Source organism: Limanda limanda, chromosome 17, assembly GCF_963576545.1.
Source record: "Limanda limanda chromosome 17, fLimLim1.1, whole genome shotgun sequence".
NCBI classification, from domain to species: domain Eukaryota; kingdom Metazoa; phylum Chordata; class Actinopteri; order Pleuronectiformes; family Pleuronectidae; genus Limanda; species Limanda limanda.
The window spans coordinates 18,849,670-18,867,950 of NC_083652.1; the positions used below are offsets into that span (position 1 = coordinate 18,849,670).

Sequence of the window (18,281 nt, forward strand, 5' to 3'; positions counted from 1 at the left end):
GGAGAACACGAAAACCGGGGGTGGAATTTTCGGGCCGCTCCCAGTTTCGTTTCTGTGGAAGTTGATAATCTGGACGGAACCATCTCTGGTCAGCTGGAGGTGTGCGGAGCATTTATTGGTAAATTATTAATACAAATAGGTCGAACATAACTGAGGAAAACGAATAATTTCAGAATTTATTTGTTTTATTTTCCTCATTCCCATTTTAAAATGCATCAAAATCAACGTGAAAACACAGTCTTAGTATAAAAAATAGAATTTAATATGCATGTCATCAACTTCACTTTGAGACCCTTTGAGAAGTAACCGTACACAAGCTTTCTGCAACCTGACCCCTAAACTCATTTGATTACATAATCACATGAAGGTAAAATCACCTACTGTATTCAGACAAAGCCCTGAACACCCTTTGGAACAGTCCACGCTTACTGGACTCTCAATGAGTCAGCACAAAAGTCTTAATTGACAAAAGAGAAGCGGTCTAGCAGCATTAAGTGGAATTAAGCACATTTAGCATATTCAATTTTTAAAGATCTGTACCCATATAGCACAGTAATGTTAAAAAAAATCAAAAAAAAACAAGGCACATCGGCCACGATAAATGATTTATCATCGATGATTCAAGTTTTGAATCAGTCTATACAAAAATATACATATAGCCACTGTGCAGTGACCAGGCTCACTCAGAAATGCAACATTGCACAATAAAATTACCCACATGTTCAACAATACCCCGGCATGTTTTTGCTCAGTCCAGGTACAAGAAGTTGTCCGGTCACACCCTCCTGGGTGTCTGACTCTGGGCAGAGGCAGACTTATGGACGGTTCTGTTGGGGAACATTTTGACCCCGATGAGCAGAAGGCACTTAAACCAGAGAGGTGCAGCTGCTGCTCCTGGCAGTGGATCCCAGGCACTGCAGGCCTGGTCCTCACCCGCTCAAAGCTCAGAAACTGCGCCCCACGATTTGTCTACTCGATAAAAGGCAATGCTCCTGTCTGTGCTAGGTCCGAGTGACTCCAGCTCACACTGGATCATTGTCCAGTGTAGGAGGATTTGGCAGTGTGTGCATTTCAGACTGAATTGATTCTCTTTGCATCTCTTGGACAGATGTGGAGTTCACTGTTTGACTGTGCCCGTCAGTTGATGGTGCGGACGCTTCTGGCCTCACAGTTTGAACGGGCAAATGTGCAGATACAGGCTCATCTGGTGAGGTGGAGGGTTCTGATTCAGCCGGCGTTACGTGACCGACCTGCACTGGCTGGGATGAATGTGCAGGTTCCAGAGGCTGTGAGACGGTTGGTGATGTGTGTGTTTGCAGGTGTTGAGTGCTTTGCTCTTTTTGTCTCTGTGGCCCTTGGTGTGTGTGCTGGGCCTGTGTTTTTGCAGGCTGCCCTGCAGTAGAGTAGTAAGGCAGGAACGGCCTCTCAGGCGCACAGGTCCACATGGCCAGGTAGGTGTGCATCAGCAGGTGGGGGAAGCGGGAGGTGAAGTAGGAGACAAAGTCATCTGGTATAGAGCCCAAAGTCTCCTGTACCTCAGCAGGTAACTCTCGGTAATGGTGTTTCTGTCGAGGAAGGGAACACATTAAATCTGAAGGTAGAAAACTGTTTCATTTTAAAACTAAATAGTAGCTACGAGAATACACGCTTACCTTGTTTCTCATTGCACGGAGCAGGTCTCTGACCGACCCACCCTTATAAGAGCGAAATTTACGCAGATCTGCCAGAGAAAGAGAAAAGAAAATGAAGAAATGCTGATATGACCCAGCTGTGTTTTTATTCATCATTTACCTAAAGAAGAAAATTTGGAATTGTAAGAACATAAAGGTGAGATGTGTGGGTTTTGTGTTTAATCCAGATAACATCTGATGTCTGTGATACTTCAAATGGTCGACAATAAAAATGTGTATAGTGCAAAACAATTAGCTAATATTAATAAAGGTAGTTTGTAAATGAAGGAGAATACTATAGCATATATGTCTATATAACATCACAAAAAGCTCACATGTACTAATCTGTCGTTCAAAACAAAAATGTTAACCATGACTATCTGGGCCATTGGTTTTATTCATCAATAAAACAAAGTGCAAAGTTCAGAGATAAGTAGTAAAATAAAATATCATAGGGTGGTGACACTGGGAGGGTGGGAATGCAGTCAGATCACCTGAGCAACACTCCCTTATGTACTCGTGGCATGATTCACTCTTATAAATTTACATCAGGCCTGTAGCTAAGTATTCCTCCAACTACCTCTATAATAATAATAATGTCAATTTGTGCAGGACAATGCTTTAAACACATGTTTCATGCAAGTGAACAAACAGGATGACATGTTTCACTTTCAGCCAGTGTCATACCTGTCTGCAGAGGAACTGTGATGTGCTCCCTCCAGTCACCCTTGACAACAGCCCTCCCCCCTCTCTCCAGCTGTCTCACGATTGGTCCGTCCAGCAGCTCCTTTTCTATTCTGTCACTTACATCCTGCGAGCAACCACAAAGAAAGAAAGTGTGTGAGTTTCGATGACTATGGCAGAAAAAAGCTGTTATTATACAGGAAGTCTCTAGTTTAGAAGAAAATGGTTCACATTTCTATAACTGAAGGTGTAAGCAACCTGCTTGTAAATTGATTCACCAGGTTCATAATTGGCTGTAAAAACCAGAGAGCATGATTTTTACACCTCCTGCAATCATTTGGAGTTGTTGGCTTGTGAAGAATCAGCTCTTTACACAGTATGATAAAGAGAGCCTGGCATCACTCTCCAGATTTAATTAAAATAGGCTGGATTTGTGATGAAGTTTATAAATGAAAAATGTGGATTAAAATAATTTTGAAGGGGAGTACAAGATGCGATTTGTGAGAGCAGAGGTTTATACCACATCTGGGGGAAGCCTTAAAAATGTGATCTTTAGAATAAGCAGTGAAACTGGAAGAGGAGTTCAAAAAAAGTGACCTGGAAGAACTGCAGCTCCTTCTCCAGGATCCAGAAGAAAGGGTGCTTGAGAACGCTCTCAGCTGAGGGCCTCCGGTGAGGCTCTATGCTCAGCATCTGCTCTATTAGATCTCTGGCTACAATGTCCCCTGTAAGTCACACAAACAATCAGATATTTTAGTCACCAAATAAGAATCCCAAAATCTGTTCCGACCACATCCACGCTACCCTATTGTTACACTGATCTTGAATTCATCAGAGACAACCAAACCAGAAGTCCGATCCTCACCGTGTTTGTCAGTCTGTAGATGGTCGAGGCTGTAGGTGCCTAGCAGAATGTTTGCTTGCCTCTGCAGAGACTTGCCAAAAGGGTGGCTCCCCAAGGACACCACGTAGTAAAACACACAACCAGCAGAGAAGATATCAACAGCGCACGTCTGTGAGGGAAAGTAAAAAGGAAGAGTTGCATTTGATGAAACTGAACAAAAGGACTCTGGGCCGGTGTCTGGTCAATAAACCTCCACGGCACAAATGTTTACTGTCCCCGGGCAAATGATTGTCAGACCCTGACCATGACTCACCGGGTTGTCTTTGCAGTCCTCACTGAGAACTTCAGGAGCGATCCAGCCCTCAGTGCCCGGCACCCCAGACCGTCTACTGAAACTGTGGCGGCCCACTGCAAGCTTCTTACACAGGCCGAAGTCTGAAATCATGGCCCGGACCCGACCATGGGCGTTGGGCATGGACACCAGGATGTTGTGTGGTTTCAGGTCTCGGTGGACTGAAGGATGAGAAAGAGAGGTGTAAAAAAACAGGGTGTCAGCTAAATCAATGGTGTATTTAGAGTAGGTTATGTATAACCCAATAATAATAATGAGAATGTGAAAGTCACTTCATATTCACAGATGGATACCTATGTTGAGAGAGTGCAGATGTGCCAGTCCTGACATGGTCTGCTGAAGCAGCACGACTGGCTGGAGTCCATGACGGTCAAAATCTTTCCTTTCCACATACTAGAAAGATAAAGACGACAATCAGGAAGTTAAAAAACGAAATTTATTCAATTAAATTTAGCATGGAAGGTATTTTGTTTTATTTATTGATGCTCTGTGAATAATGACTTTGACAAAAGACAAATAATTGTGGCTACCCCTTCCCCCCACTTATAATACACCTGTGTGTTAATGACACAGAAAAGGTAGTGCATCCTTAAAAAAACATTGACTGAAATAAAGCTGCTAAAACCAAAATACTTGACAACACACATTAATTCCAAAGAAATACTGAGGTGATCTACTCAGTGATGATAAAGCCATTCATTACCTCCTGAAGCGAAGCAGCACACAGCTCTATGGCGATGTACTGGAACTGACGGTCCCTCTCGGTGCAGAAGTAGCGGATGACATTTGGGTGCTCGTCCGACTCCCTCAGCAGCTGAACCTCTCTGTCTGCAAAGCTGAAGCACTCTGGGAGAATTCTCTTCACTGCCACTGGACGGTTGTCAAACTGACCCCTTGTGGAGAAAGAATGGAAATACAACATTGTAAGGTTCTTCAGTGTTCAACAAATTTTACAAAAGTTATGAATAACTATTGATAAGTTGTTCAGACTTACTTGTATACGATGGTACCTTCAGCACCATGACCCAAGACCTCTTTGGGATGAAAAGTTATGTTGCCCACTCGGACAATATTTGAGTCTTCCTCTGCAAGATAAATTTAATCAGTGAGAACTTTGAAACAGTTTAAAACATTTTTTAGTGGGAATACAATTTAATCCCTCTCAAATTTTACCTCCATCTTCATGCTCATTGGCCGAACTGCCCAACTCAGACACAGACAGATTTGAGTGGTTGGAGGCGCGGGGGGTGACGTTGGGGCTGCTGTGGTCTGAGCATTCGGAGCGAGTGCGGGCCACCTCCAGGTAGTCGCTGTCTGGGGCCAATCCCACGTCTGCAGGGGGAAACGGCTGCTGTCTCTGGAGCAGGTCCAACCTTTCCTCCATCTGTCTCTGGAACTCCTTGTGCTGCAGCTGCTGCTGCTTGTTAACACTCTGTGGCGAGAGGAAAGCACACTGTGTTTAATTCTAAAATAATAAAACTAAGTGTTGTTGGTATTTTATTTGGCCCACCGAGACATTCAGGACTTATTGGTGACCACAAACTATTCTATTTTCTATCACCCAAGTACAGTACTTGAGTACAATTTAAGCTACTTTTTTCTATTTTATCCTACATAATACTTCTACTCCCACAACATCTCGCAGGAAAATATTGTATGTTGGGGACCCATGTCATGTTTCAGATGTTATTGAGTTATTAGTTTTACAAGTTTTCTCCACTTAAAAGATGTGTGGGGCATTAACTCTGATAAAGATCATAGATAAGACAAAAATGAAAACAAATTAACCATCAATCATCTCCCCACCTCCAGATTCATTATGTGACCCTTTGGAAGGATGTAACATATTTCCTAAAATGAGAGTTTACATCCATCTACTTTCAGTGTTTGCAGCTACGCAACAGTCCACTAGGTGGTGATGTCGAACTTACTTGAGGGTAGGTGATCACAAAGGCCACCCATCCAGCCAGTAGGAAGGTGGAGAAGATGATTGTGGCCATGTCTTTGAGCATAGAGTCCATGGGAGCTTCTGGACGCACGGTGCGACCACCAGCCCCAGGTTCTTGGATTGATGTGTCAGGCAGAGTAGAAGAGGGACTGTCATCCATACCACTGTCATTCACCTTCTTCAACATGGTGGGAGGGGGGGTGGCAGAAGTGAGGACAGGGAGGAAAAGATTGAGAAAACCTGCACATGCTTGGTTATGTCTGTAAGAACATCTAGCAAAATATCTAAAGTATCCCACTCTGACACAGACCTCCTCTACTTTCTTGTCAGTGGCGGGTGGGATGACGTTGCCTTGATTGCGAGGGAAGCTGTCGGGGAACTTCTCCAGGATCTTGATGGGAGCTTCAGGGGGCGTCTCATGATGACCTGAAATGCATCATCAGGAGGCACTGAATCATGGGCATTTGTCTCACCCACAAACCTTTGTTGTTATACACAGCAACCAGCAGAGGGCAGTCTCAGTGTAACAATCAAAGTGCAACAGACCAATCATCAGCCAAAACTTCAACATGCAATGAATAGTAATGAGAGGTTTTAAACACACAGTATTTACCATTTAGCAGTTTTTTCTTTATATATATATATAATATTTCTAATAAATTGCTAAAGTGAAGCTTAAGACTTTCTGGGTGATGGTGGTGAAAGTCCGGTCTTCAGTATAACAGGTAAGACTGACAGTGGGAAGCTACACGAAAATTAGACGACCTGCTATTTACACCTTTACAGTATCTACTATTCCAATACCTATTAGGAGCAGGTAGTTCCTCATGAAGTTGATGCGGTTTTGCTCCCGAAGCGCAGGTTTGAACTTGACACTGGTGCTGGGTGTGATGACACACTCCTTGTCCTCTTCAGCTTCCTTGCTATTAGGACCTTCCAGCATGGGAAAGGTGCTGCCACGAGGCTGTGGATACACACACAAAACTTTTTAGGAGCTCAGATGATTTTTCTACCAGATGTCTCTAAATAAGAAAGAAAAAGCTATGGTATTCTTAAAGAAAACTACTATTCCAGGGGAAAAAGGCTTGTGAGCCGGGGCAAGCTATGACACAAATGAAACAGGATGTACGCATACAAACTCACTGGCATACCTAGAAGCCGCTCACCAAAAGTGACGAGTAATTACCAAACAGTGTAAAAAGGAGATAAATTACCATGGAAAGTGGTAGCACTTACTAAACTCAAACATATGTTTGTTTATTATGTTTCATCTTCATTTCTCAATGTAAATTAACCACTTTTGCCTAAATGACAATACACATGCAACTGTCACTCACCACCACAGTGACTCCATCATGCACCAGGGAGGGAGAGGCATACAGACTGGTAGAGTGTTTACCCACATACAAAGTGGGCCTTGAAGAGAACAAACACAGTCCAACAATTGGTAACATAAGTGCAAAAGTACCTTCATCATGATAATACATGAGTGATACTTCTATTAATACAATCTCGAGAACAGTGAGTACATTCACCATTACCAATTCGAAATTCGCAAGAGTTTTCAGAGTTCCTTGTCACTTCCCTAAATAGATCAAATCTTCACAGTGAACCAACCACTGAAAGTCCTGTGTCATTTTCAGCAGAAGCAGGTGCGAACACAATATATAAAAAGAAAACAGTGCTGCAGTGGTAATCTAGAATTGAAAAAAGTTCTCCGGCACCCACTCATTAGTCTAGACACCATCCCAACATTAAGCAATCTGACATTAATCCCAAAACTTAATACAGCGAAGCTTCAAACACATTGAATAAATCTCTCTAATCCTATTTTCTGAAAAGTAATAAAGAGCATAAATGGTACAAAAAAAAGACTGTTTTAGCTGATATCTTATTAAGAAAAATACAAATGAAAAAAGTCATAACAATCATAAAAATAAAAGCCCCTCAATCAGTCATTACACTCAGTCTGCTTACATGAACGTATTCTTTGGCTTCTTCTCTTTGGGAAATGGGTATTTCCACTGCGTAATGCGGCCGACCTCTCCTGACATGAAAGTGAGGTAACGCAGGGTTTCCACGGCCACGTTAGTGTGGGGAACTTTGCGCAGGCCCTCGCGCTGCCAGATGTACATGGCCACCACTGGAGAGTTGTAGTTCTGAACCCACTGAACGTCTCCAGATTCACTGTCCACGGTCACCACAAGGCCGTCGCCGTTGGACACAAAATGAGCCATCTCTGTGGGGAGCCAAAGAGTGGACATGTGATTGGCACCGTCTGACGGAATCTACAGCTACAGATGAGGCAGAGTGTCTGAGGGTCTTACTGTATTTAGTGTCATCATCAGGAAGGGTGGAGGCATAGTCTGAATAGGTGGCATTCCAGCGCAGCTCTCTACTCTTAGTGTCATACATGGTGATGGTATACTCTAACAAGCAGATGAACAACAGAGATTTATCCACACGGGAACAACATTTCTACTTCTTTCCTTATGTAACACATTCAAAAGCCCGTCACCGAGTATCCATTTCTGGGTGTAAATGCAAAGTGGTGTTGATTTACTTTTGTTCAGATAGGGATTCATAGATTAAGATATGTGGAGCAACTGTGAAACACAATCCTGCATATGTGGTGTAAGTATTCAAGGCAAGGCTGCAATTACTGTCCCAGCATTCTCAGATGTTAAGCACTGCAGGAGCAAATTGGAGGTTAAGTTGTAAATAAAGCCCCTTTTCCACTGATCAAAAAACACACTAACATTTGGCCTTTGTCTGCAATGGGAATGGAAACAATCAGCATTCACTTCAAGGTGAAATTACTCTGAAGAAGACGTATTTGTTCTTCTATATTTTAGCAGTCTAGATGCAGTCAACATTATGGACCTATGAACCTACGCGTGTTGGTGCATAAATACCCATAAATGTTTGTGTATTTATTGTTTTTCTAGGAAACACTGTGGAAACACTGTGGAACAGCAAGGTGAGAGAACTTCTCATATTCCGGCACCTTCATGACGTCAAACATGACTCACCAGGGGAAAAAACAAAGGGGCAAACTCCTATACTGGCAATTGGAGAGGAGTAAATCGCCTTTTTAGTTAAAAGAAAACTGGGTATACCTGCTTAGAGGTGTCAGTGTTTGCAATCTGGAGTTATAGCATGAAAGATAAATAGGGGTTTTGAACAGCCAAATCAAATCAATAGCTGATTGGGTTGAAATATAGTCAGTTTTTACCTGTGCGTCCCAGATAAAGAAGGGATGAAGAGGGACAAAGCATCTCAGCAAAGGATGAAGTCAGGGTCTGTTGTTTCTCACCAGTCAACAGGTCCACCACATACCACAAGTCTTGCTTCTTACCTGTTTATGATCACATAGACAAGCACACAGAAACAATTATCCTCCCTTACAATGGCTGCATTCATATTGTTCCTGGCAAAAGCACAGGTATGTCAGTTTTCATATCTATGTACTTATAAAACACAGCAACGGTCAATAAAACAATATAATTAATAAACATTATTTTTACATCAATAGAAAAAAATATAAACGTCAAATGTATCAATATAATGTTTATATGAGGTACACAAAAACAGGAGGTATAATAATTGATACACCTCAGATTAGTGAAATGTTTTCTGTCCATCTTTGTTTAGAAGAGTTTAAAAAACTTCACTCAGAAGTAAGTCTTTAAACTTGTAATTTAAATAATAAGGTGATATTTATCAGGATAATTATCAATAAACTGATATGTAACTTTAATTTGTTGCCATTTAGCCCGGGCCTACTTTATTCGAAAGTATAATTCTGGTTTAGCTGCTACTACCTTTATCTACTCTGAAACTGACACCCACTGCATGCAGGTCTGCCCTGGGAGAGATATTTGTGGTGTTTTATCTGAGGGCTAATCACACCAAATACATTTCAGATTTAAACCTATCTAAAGAAAACTGACGTGGCTGTTTTCAGGAAACTGTCAAACTGACCAAATGGGAGCACAATGTACAAGCCCAGCCCAGCCAAGCAGAATAACATGAAGCCATTTAACCTTGACAGTGATGGGTGTTACCATTCTATCGTTAAAAGATCGTCCCACGTCCTCTTTTGTCTTTTATCATCTCAACTGTCAATCCAGGGAGCGGCAATCATACTCCAATCATACATAACTTTTACAAATTAACAGTAAAACCATAAATAGGGAAGCAACCCCTTTGATTCAATCATTTTATTAACTGTGGGATTCTCTGAGGATTAAGATTTGACCTGAGCATTTCCTCAAACTGACGTTTAAAGAGCGACCTTCCACACCTGTAGCCTTTTCAGACCTTTGCTTCGCCAAACATTTTTATCCTGGCAGCAGTGGCAGTTGAATGAAAACAAAAGCTTCACCGATTACGACAGTAGGGAGGCAAATGTCACCCACTATCCTCCGCTAGCTGTTGTTAATTCAAAAGAGCACAGGCTGTGGTCGGAGGTTGAGTGGAAGAGAAAGGTACCGCAACGTATTCTGTCAAAGCCAGATAACACCAGCCTCATTTATGTGAGGAGACGCACTGGGACATGGACTACACACGTTTGTGGATAAGGAAATTCATGGCCGCAATTCATTTCAGTCTCACAATCGAATGGTTCAAAATGCCAGTGCTCAGCAGGCAAGGAGCGTGCAGCATACAGAACCACACGTTGTCAAAAGGCATCATTTCTATTTGAGAGGCAGCCATACCAGTGTAAAGGACGCCATCAGAACTGCGACAGGGAGAAGCTTGGACCAACTCAGGGATAGTGAACGGCAATTTCTGTTTGGGAGACATGAATCCACGTTAGCTAGCCACAACACTGCGTATGTCGTAATAACGTAGATATGGGGAACATCCTGAATGCTCCCCCCACAGCTACAACTTCAGAATGAGGGTGCATTATTTTCAGCCTGACACATGTGGTGTTTTACTATAGAAAAGGGAACTGAAGAGTGTCACTTGCTCAAGAGGGGAGATCAGAATCAGTGATTAAATTATTTCCTCTTACTGTGAGGCCTTCGCTGTTCTTCCCTCCCAGGGAGTACAGGCTACCATCGTTTGGGTCAGGCAGAAACGCTGGCCTGGTGGAGAGAGGAAAGAAGAAACTGCATCAAATCTTAAGCCAAGCAAAGGTATTTGAGCAGTTAGTCTGAGTCAGAAACGAGACAAGCTCAACAGGTTACTTCATTCATTTGCATTCACCAACTGAATGAGGACATATGCCAGTGTCCCCAAGCAGAAAATAACTCATGGATACTTACTCAGCCACGTGTGTGGGGACCTGAAGAACTGGATCTGTGAGGAGAGTGAAGGAGACAAGATAGACAAGAATATTAGACAACAATGGAAACCATGACTATAGGCTGTTGTGTAAGAGAATGACATGAACACCGGTGACATTTGTCCACACTGAAGACAAAGTCCAAATCAAACTGATTCCCCTGTGGCAAACACGAAAAGGCAAACAGTCATGTTGGCAAACTGCTCATAAAAGAAGCATGTAACATCAATGGGGACAAAAAAATTGATTGTTTAGGGAGATCATATCTGACAATTCAGATAGGATGACCCTGAATATCCCACAGACAGACACAAAAAAGCAGCTGGGTCACTCCAGAAAGCACACATCACTGTCGTCCTTTTCGAGAAATAAAAGAGTTTGTGATTATTTAAGATAAAAGTCTAAGGGGAGGCAAAGCGAAATTTAAAATCTACACTTTACTGAACTAAAATGAGATGAAGAGGTGCTTAAGGAAAGGCACCATATAAATAGATTTCATGACCCAATGTTAGGTTATGTATAAAATAATTTATACTACACTGCTATGCTGGGCATCCATCAGAGAACGGCAATCGGTTTAATGGAAATCTATTTATCTATAGATTAGATCTAGATAAAAAAAAAATGCCAGAGTGAATCTTTAAACCAATTACAATGGCTCTTTAAGAGGTGAGCTAAAGTGTGAGCACCACACCTTCATTGCTAGAAGACAAACACACAGCTCCCTGCAGTGTGAACATACAGGGCGTGGACCAGATGGTGCTGATCCGTGTGGAGGTGCCTGAAAGGGTCAAAATAGCAGTTGGGGGGGGGGGCAGGATTACCAATGCGGATGACTGTTGTGCTCAAGAAGCATCTTCATTCATTAGATGATTTAATTACAGCGGCTGGCGACAAAACAATGGTTTTCTGAGTTGCAGAATAAGATGTTAACCATGGTTGGCTTAAATGCAAATATATGTTTGTAACGCCAAAGAGGAGTGACAAGCAAACAGAGAGAGGACGCCCGTGTGGCCTGAGCTGTACCGGTGCGGTCCAGGGTAAACATTTTTGCATCCCCATTATCATGTAGGTGTATGGTTTCCTGACTAGAGCACAACAACAACAGGTGTGTGCAAAGCCTGGTGCAGAACTCTGCAAATTTATATTCAACAGCTCTTCCAGAAAAACAGATGATGCGGAGGAAGCAGCCTCTTCTGATTATTAATGATTTGGGAATGAGGTGCAGCCAACCAGGACTTGTAGACTCAAATCTCTTTCATCTACTGTAGTTTTTAGCGTTGTACTAGTGAGGATAATGTAAGAAACTGCATCTAAAAAATCAGGAGTCTTCCAATGTCATATTGCGTTAGAGATATTACCTTGTAGAAGCAAGAGTAGTTTTCTTAATATGTTTTCCGATAACACTTCAGTCAATCTTATCTCATGAAATCTACTCTCATGTAGTGCTTACATTATCATGGTAACCACAGCCCATGCTGCGTGTGCAGGTGAAACTATAGTGAACGTGCTAACCCTTGCCCACTCTTGACCTTGATTACAGGCTATATTTGCCCCTCTCTCCGTTAATCATTAACCTGTGTCCATGCCTAACAGCAACATCTCGCTGCATTTTCCTCAAGTAGGACTTGAACACAAGATTTAATCCTGGGAAATGTTTCCTACAGCTAAAAATATAAATAGAAAGACCTCGTTGGTACATTCTTTAACAAAATAAACAATAAGAATTACCATTTCAATAAACAATCAGTTATCTGTTGGTTTCTCAACATGATTGAAAATAGGGTTAGGGTTAACTAAATGTGGTGGAAACAAACCCTAAACAGTATTAGAGAATATTAAATGATGAACTGCTGTATTAAAAGTAGAATCACGTTTGAATTGTTAGATTTATACTTTGGTTGTGGGTACACCGATTGTGCTTTTACATACAATGTTTTTTACAACTATAAAAGTTGATATTGGTGACGCAGCAAATACATTGAACAGGGGTCCTGCACTTAAGTTTGTTTTTTGGTGGCGGAGGGAACCTGTGGCTGCACACAAGGACACTTTTTGTTTTTGCAAATGTAACCTGAATAAGACACCGTGCCTTCAGCCAGTCATACAAACAACTCAACCCTAGTGCTCTCCTCTTACCTTCTTTCAGTGTCCATTTGATAGAGCCTGATTTCTTGTTAACAGCATGTAGGTTTCCATCCAGGGTGGACACAAAGAGCAGGCTTTCAGGGAGGGAAACTGTGCCAGCACTGCAGAACCCCTACAGAAAGACACATCACACACAAAAATAAAACAGGATGCATGTGGTGATAAACCATAATTCTATTCAGCACTAACATATTTATAAAATATATTCATAATACATATGCTTTAAAACGATCACACAATCAAGTTTGGTGAACAGGCATGAGGGAGCATGATGGTTCCCACTTAAATCCACAGGTGCGGTCAAAATGTGTGCAACTGCATTAGGGTTGTGAATAATGACTTCAACCACTAATCACTCAGACATCATTTAACTTCACACACACACATCGGGATCAAAGATTGAGAATATTCACACACCGATATGAAGGCATCTTGCAGCCGATCCTTTGTGTGACAAATGTTTGCATTCTGGAAAGAGACACCTGCTATAATCACCCTGGTATGGTTAGATTTAGATGGAAGGGAGTAGGGTGATGCGCTTCCCCAAGCAGCCGGTCCCTTGCTTTACGAATAAATTAACCTCAAATCAATACATTACAATGACAGTGGAAGAAGAAGATACTAAGAAGGGACTGACTAGCAAGGTGACTGATTTGGGCTTAGCTACTGAACAAGCTCGGTCAGAGGATTTGAAGTAACAGCTGGAGCTACAGCGCTGCAGCTTGGAAGAAGGCAAACAAACTGCCCATTAGCACATGTGCATGTTTTATACTTTACTCAAACTACAACACAGCATTCACTTCAGTGATGGTTTGGCTTTTTTGATATATTCTGCAATTAATTGAGTGAAAAGAGCACTGCATCTTCACCGTGCACAGTGAGCTGCCAGGCCATATGGGAACCTGGCTTTCCAGGATCTTTCCCTCCCACTCAGAAACACAGGGAAGATAAGCAGACATGTGAACACAAAGGTGGATGGGTTCAGTAGGACAGACAGTCATGGATAGTAAATGTAACCAGGAGGCAAGAGACACACAAAGGAAAAAAACAAACAAAAGAAACCCAGAGAAAACAAATGAACCAAAAACCACTACAGCAGCTAAGTGACCCGCCCTCATGACTTGGCTTATGCCAGAATTAACAAGTATGTGGGTGACCTGTGCTCCACTCACCCACTATGGAATTCTAAAAACATTGCTCTTCAAACCACCGTACGTGCAGGAAGAGTTCCAGTGGTGGAGCCTGAGAGCTGTGACTGACCACCAAACCAAAGGAAATCGGACGACCTCAGCCAAACCTTTACTGTTCTTCTTCAAAACGATAAGCAACTAGAACACACAAGCTTCACATATAAAAGAGTTGAAGACTCTGAAAGCAGCTCAAGAAATCTAACGGTTGTCCGTGATGTACTTTTCGAACTGATTTCCACCCAACTTATGATTTGACATCAGCCCCTTTCAGCTGCCAACGATTAGGATCAGCTCTGAAATGAAAACCTGGGAGTGCCATCTTTACTCAGTCTTAGGAACTCTGGGCAGCTGAGAAAAACATCAATCTCATGCTGAATCATCCCAGTATTGATCAACAACCCTGGCTAATCCCTCTGAACAGGTCCCCAGGGGGTAATGTAAATATCCCCTTACATATAATGTAGATGACCCGTTTCTAATTACTAACACACACCTCTGAGCATTAATCCAGGATTTAAGAAGGATGGGTGGAAGTGCAATTACGCCAAACACAAACAAATCAGCCAGAGCTATTAAATCCAGCCTCAGTATGTGGTACAGTGAGCACAAACATCACCACTCAGGGGGTTTTCTCTTAGTCATGTTTCTTCAGTTTAAATTTGGGATAATGCTTGCATGTGGTAACTGGCCAGACAGAAACAGAGGCAAAGACAATCTCATGAATTGCACGTTTCCCACAAAGAGACAGAGTCTTTCCAAATTTGCCTAAAGAACCCATGTGGTAGTCTCACATCTTATACAAGCATTTGAGTCAATATTGTGCACCTGTGACTGTTCCCACTGGGCTGCCTGCAAAGCTGCAAGCATCACACAACTGCACTGAAAGAATCATAACTAATATGCCCCCACCCCCTGAAAGCCCCACTATAGCCTCTGTCAGGCCTTTTGGTTTCGCAAGCAAATAACTTTGTGAACATCTGTTAGCCTGCTTGTTTTGGATGGACACTGATATTCCTATAACTGCTGAATACTGCTTAGCGTTTGTCTTCAGAAACCTCTAGTTTACAATGTCTGGCTGCTTAGAGTAACTGAGGAGGGGAGTTATGAAGCTTGTTACAACACTGGAACATCGGGGCATTCCCTCTCACTTCCTTATTCTGTGTGTAAAACAAAATAATGTGTGGTGTTGTGCAAGCCAGATACATAATGAGAGCAGAACTGGGCGAAAAGTCTTGGCAAGTTCTGAAGTCTTCGCTTTCCTCCGCGGCTTAAAGCTGTAAAAACCACTTGTCTCAGAGGAATGACAATTGTAAGGGTAAAGAGATGAATCATACAGACACAGGCCTTAAACTCCTGAAAACAGTGTCTTCAAGAGAGAAAATCTAATTTCTAGAGATTATTCATAAAAAAGGTATCCTAATTTTAACTAAATATATAAGCTGGGTCCAAACTGGAACAAAATTTGTGTTGAAGAGTGGCACAAACTCACAGCATCTACTCATCTGGAGCAAGCAAGATTCAACACAGGAACCAAGATAAGAAACCAAGAAATATTTATCTCACGTCTTTACTTGTTATTAGAGGATGTAGCGCAGCCACACGTGTTTACAAAGTAAAAAAAAAAACTTTCTGCACATGCGGAAATGTGAGCAAAAGGCACCCTGATGATCCAACCGTCTCAAACTCCGACAGGAAAGTGGCAATTGTTAGTTTGAAAATGATTATAGGGCTCAGGAAGTTTGATTTCCTTCACAGTGTCACCAAACAAAGAGTCTGTGATTGTTTGATGTCCTTTTTTTGGCAGAAAACAGTTGAGAGACATTTTGAAATCCTCCGTGTCAACACAGGCACTATCAGTTGCTCTCGGCCTGGTCTTGCTTACAGTGGGACGAGTGTCACGTGTTGGCCGTCGCTCATGGCACACTCAGTCAAAGCACAGCCAATCTACTGTTGTGATAAGATAGTCAAAGATCACAACATCGTTTTTAACCAAATCAGCATATCTAAGTTCGAACTGAACCTGACATTTTTGAAGAGATAAACCAAAGTGGTAGTGTCAACAATGAACACACGTTACACATAGTACTGTAAAACTAGTTAAAGGGAAGGAATATTGGTGTTGTTATGAAGGGTCCACAGACGGTTAACGTACGGTGAGAGGATAAACAAACCGGAAGGGCTGATGAAAGGTCTAGCTCTATTGTGAAGAGAAAACAGTTACAGGGGAATCTAACGAGTCCGAGCTCTGCTGCCCCTACTACATTTGTCTCTCTCTCATTCACACACACACACACACTATAGATAGCCTATCACCCTCACTACTCTAATAGACAGTCTAGCTGGCTAAGAGGACCTGAGACATGATAGGGGATTATAAAGCTACTTTAATCTGCTGCCCAGCTGAAGTGGTTTAGTAACTTGGAAGCCACTAGTCTCAGCCTCAAGCTTTTCTAGGGACCTGGATCAGTTTCAACAAGTTAGCTAGCTCCCTTTTGTACCAGCCACCAACACTGTGGAGCATGAAATTTCGATAACGCCGCACCACTACCAGATTTATGTTACGAGTTTAAGTTCCGGTGGTAGGTAGAGTTAAAGTGTAAACCATGTGTGGATGACAGGTACGGGTAAGAACCATCTACTCTCCTGCATCAAGCCTCTACTTTAGCTGTCATTCATTTCAAAGCGTATATATGTATTACTTAGCCCAATATCGAAGAATCTGTGGATTATCAACACAACCCGGTCATTAGGTTACGCTGCCTGGATTGCCACCTCTGCAACATGTAACACACAGAACTCAAATAATGTATTTTTCAAGGCTGCTGCTGGTGAATGGGTCCGAGATAAACAAAATGATAAACATATGGTTGACACACAGGTTTAGGCAGCTATCCTTGTTAGGACACTGCATTGATTCCCATGCATTGTGGGACAGCAAAACTGAAACCGTAACTATGTTCGTGTGAAAGCCTAACTTTAAACTAACCACAACTCACATCTTACCCCGAACCTTCACCGTGCCTAACCCTAACTTTAACCTAACCCTAATTCATATTGTAGCCTAAAATTCAACCATAACCGGTTCATGCCTAACCCTATATTTATCCTTAACCTTACACCACAACTCACATCTAACCCCTGAACCTTAAACATAACCAGTTCATGCCTAACCCTATATTTATCCTTAACCTTACACCACAACTCACATCTAACCCCTGAACTTTAACCATAACCAGTCCATGTGTTGCACTAACTTTAACCTTACACCACAACTAACATCTTACCCCTGAACCCTAACTAGGACCTCAAAAGCGACGTTTGCCTCAGTAGTGCTGAGCTTTGGTCCCCATGAGGTCCCTGGTCCTGAGAGGACAAGTGTTTATACTGGAAACGGTCCAGATGATAAACAAAAACGAGTAACACACACACACACACACACACACACACACACACACACACACACACACACACACACACACACACACACACACACACACACACACACACACACACACACACACACACACACACACACACACACACACACACACACACACACACACACACACACACAATTCTCTAGTAACCTCTCACACTGATCTTTCCAGCATGTCTACACCTATGAGACCATTCTCTGCAGGATACACACACACTTATACACACTTGAATAAACGACAATGTTTGTCTTGGACCGGTATCAACACTGAAGCGAGATAACCGGCCTATGTTGGGGATAAAAATGTGGTTTAACGGGTAAATTCCGCGCTAACCTTATCCCGGGTTAAGCTAGCTTATCCGGTTAGCCCTCTTACCTTTTGTGGGAGCCCAGCGCAGCAAAGCAACGCCAACAAGATGCACCACACCAGGGCCCGGCTGCTCACCGTCCAGTCCATGTTTCGAGGTCTCACACCGGGGTAGACGAGGGGCTCCGGACGGCCGTCGACTACATAGAGAACCTGGATTGTTCCGGCTCACTAGTGGACGTTGTGAAATCTTTTTCTTTTTTTTTTTATATCGGCGCTGTGGCGTTAGAAGCTTTGATCCAGAGCAGCAGCGTTGGGGAGATACGCTTCTTCCTGAAATGAGAACCGAGGGGGCTGGACTTTGGGACAGACGTCCACACGAGTGGAGGAGGGGAGACGTACAGCC

General features: G+C 42.5%; 1 protein-coding gene across 1 annotated transcript; it reads right to left on the reverse strand.

The window, feature by feature from the left end:
* Window positions 1-240: 240 nt before the first annotated feature.
* LOC133022567 (serine/threonine-protein kinase/endoribonuclease IRE1-like) lies at window positions 241-18,207 on the reverse strand. Its single transcript, XM_061089391.1, has 22 exons — window positions 17,945-18,207; window positions 12,934-13,054; window positions 10,775-10,808; window positions 10,522-10,594; window positions 10,220-10,292; window positions 8,734-8,856; window positions 7,826-7,927; window positions 7,476-7,737; window positions 6,836-6,914; window positions 6,303-6,462; window positions 5,809-5,924; window positions 5,482-5,676; window positions 4,724-4,982; window positions 4,545-4,635; window positions 4,254-4,443; window positions 3,844-3,943; window positions 3,512-3,711; window positions 3,220-3,367; window positions 2,952-3,079; window positions 2,358-2,481; window positions 1,653-1,720; window positions 241-1,565 (listed from the first exon to the last, which is right to left on the reverse strand). The coding sequence occupies exons 1-22, from the start codon at window positions 18,023-18,025 to the stop codon at window positions 1,023-1,025; spliced, it is 3,270 nt and encodes a 1,089-aa protein (XP_060945374.1). The 5' UTR covers window positions 18,026-18,207; the 3' UTR covers window positions 241-1,022.
* Between the last annotated feature and the right edge of the window lie 74 nt (window positions 18,208-18,281).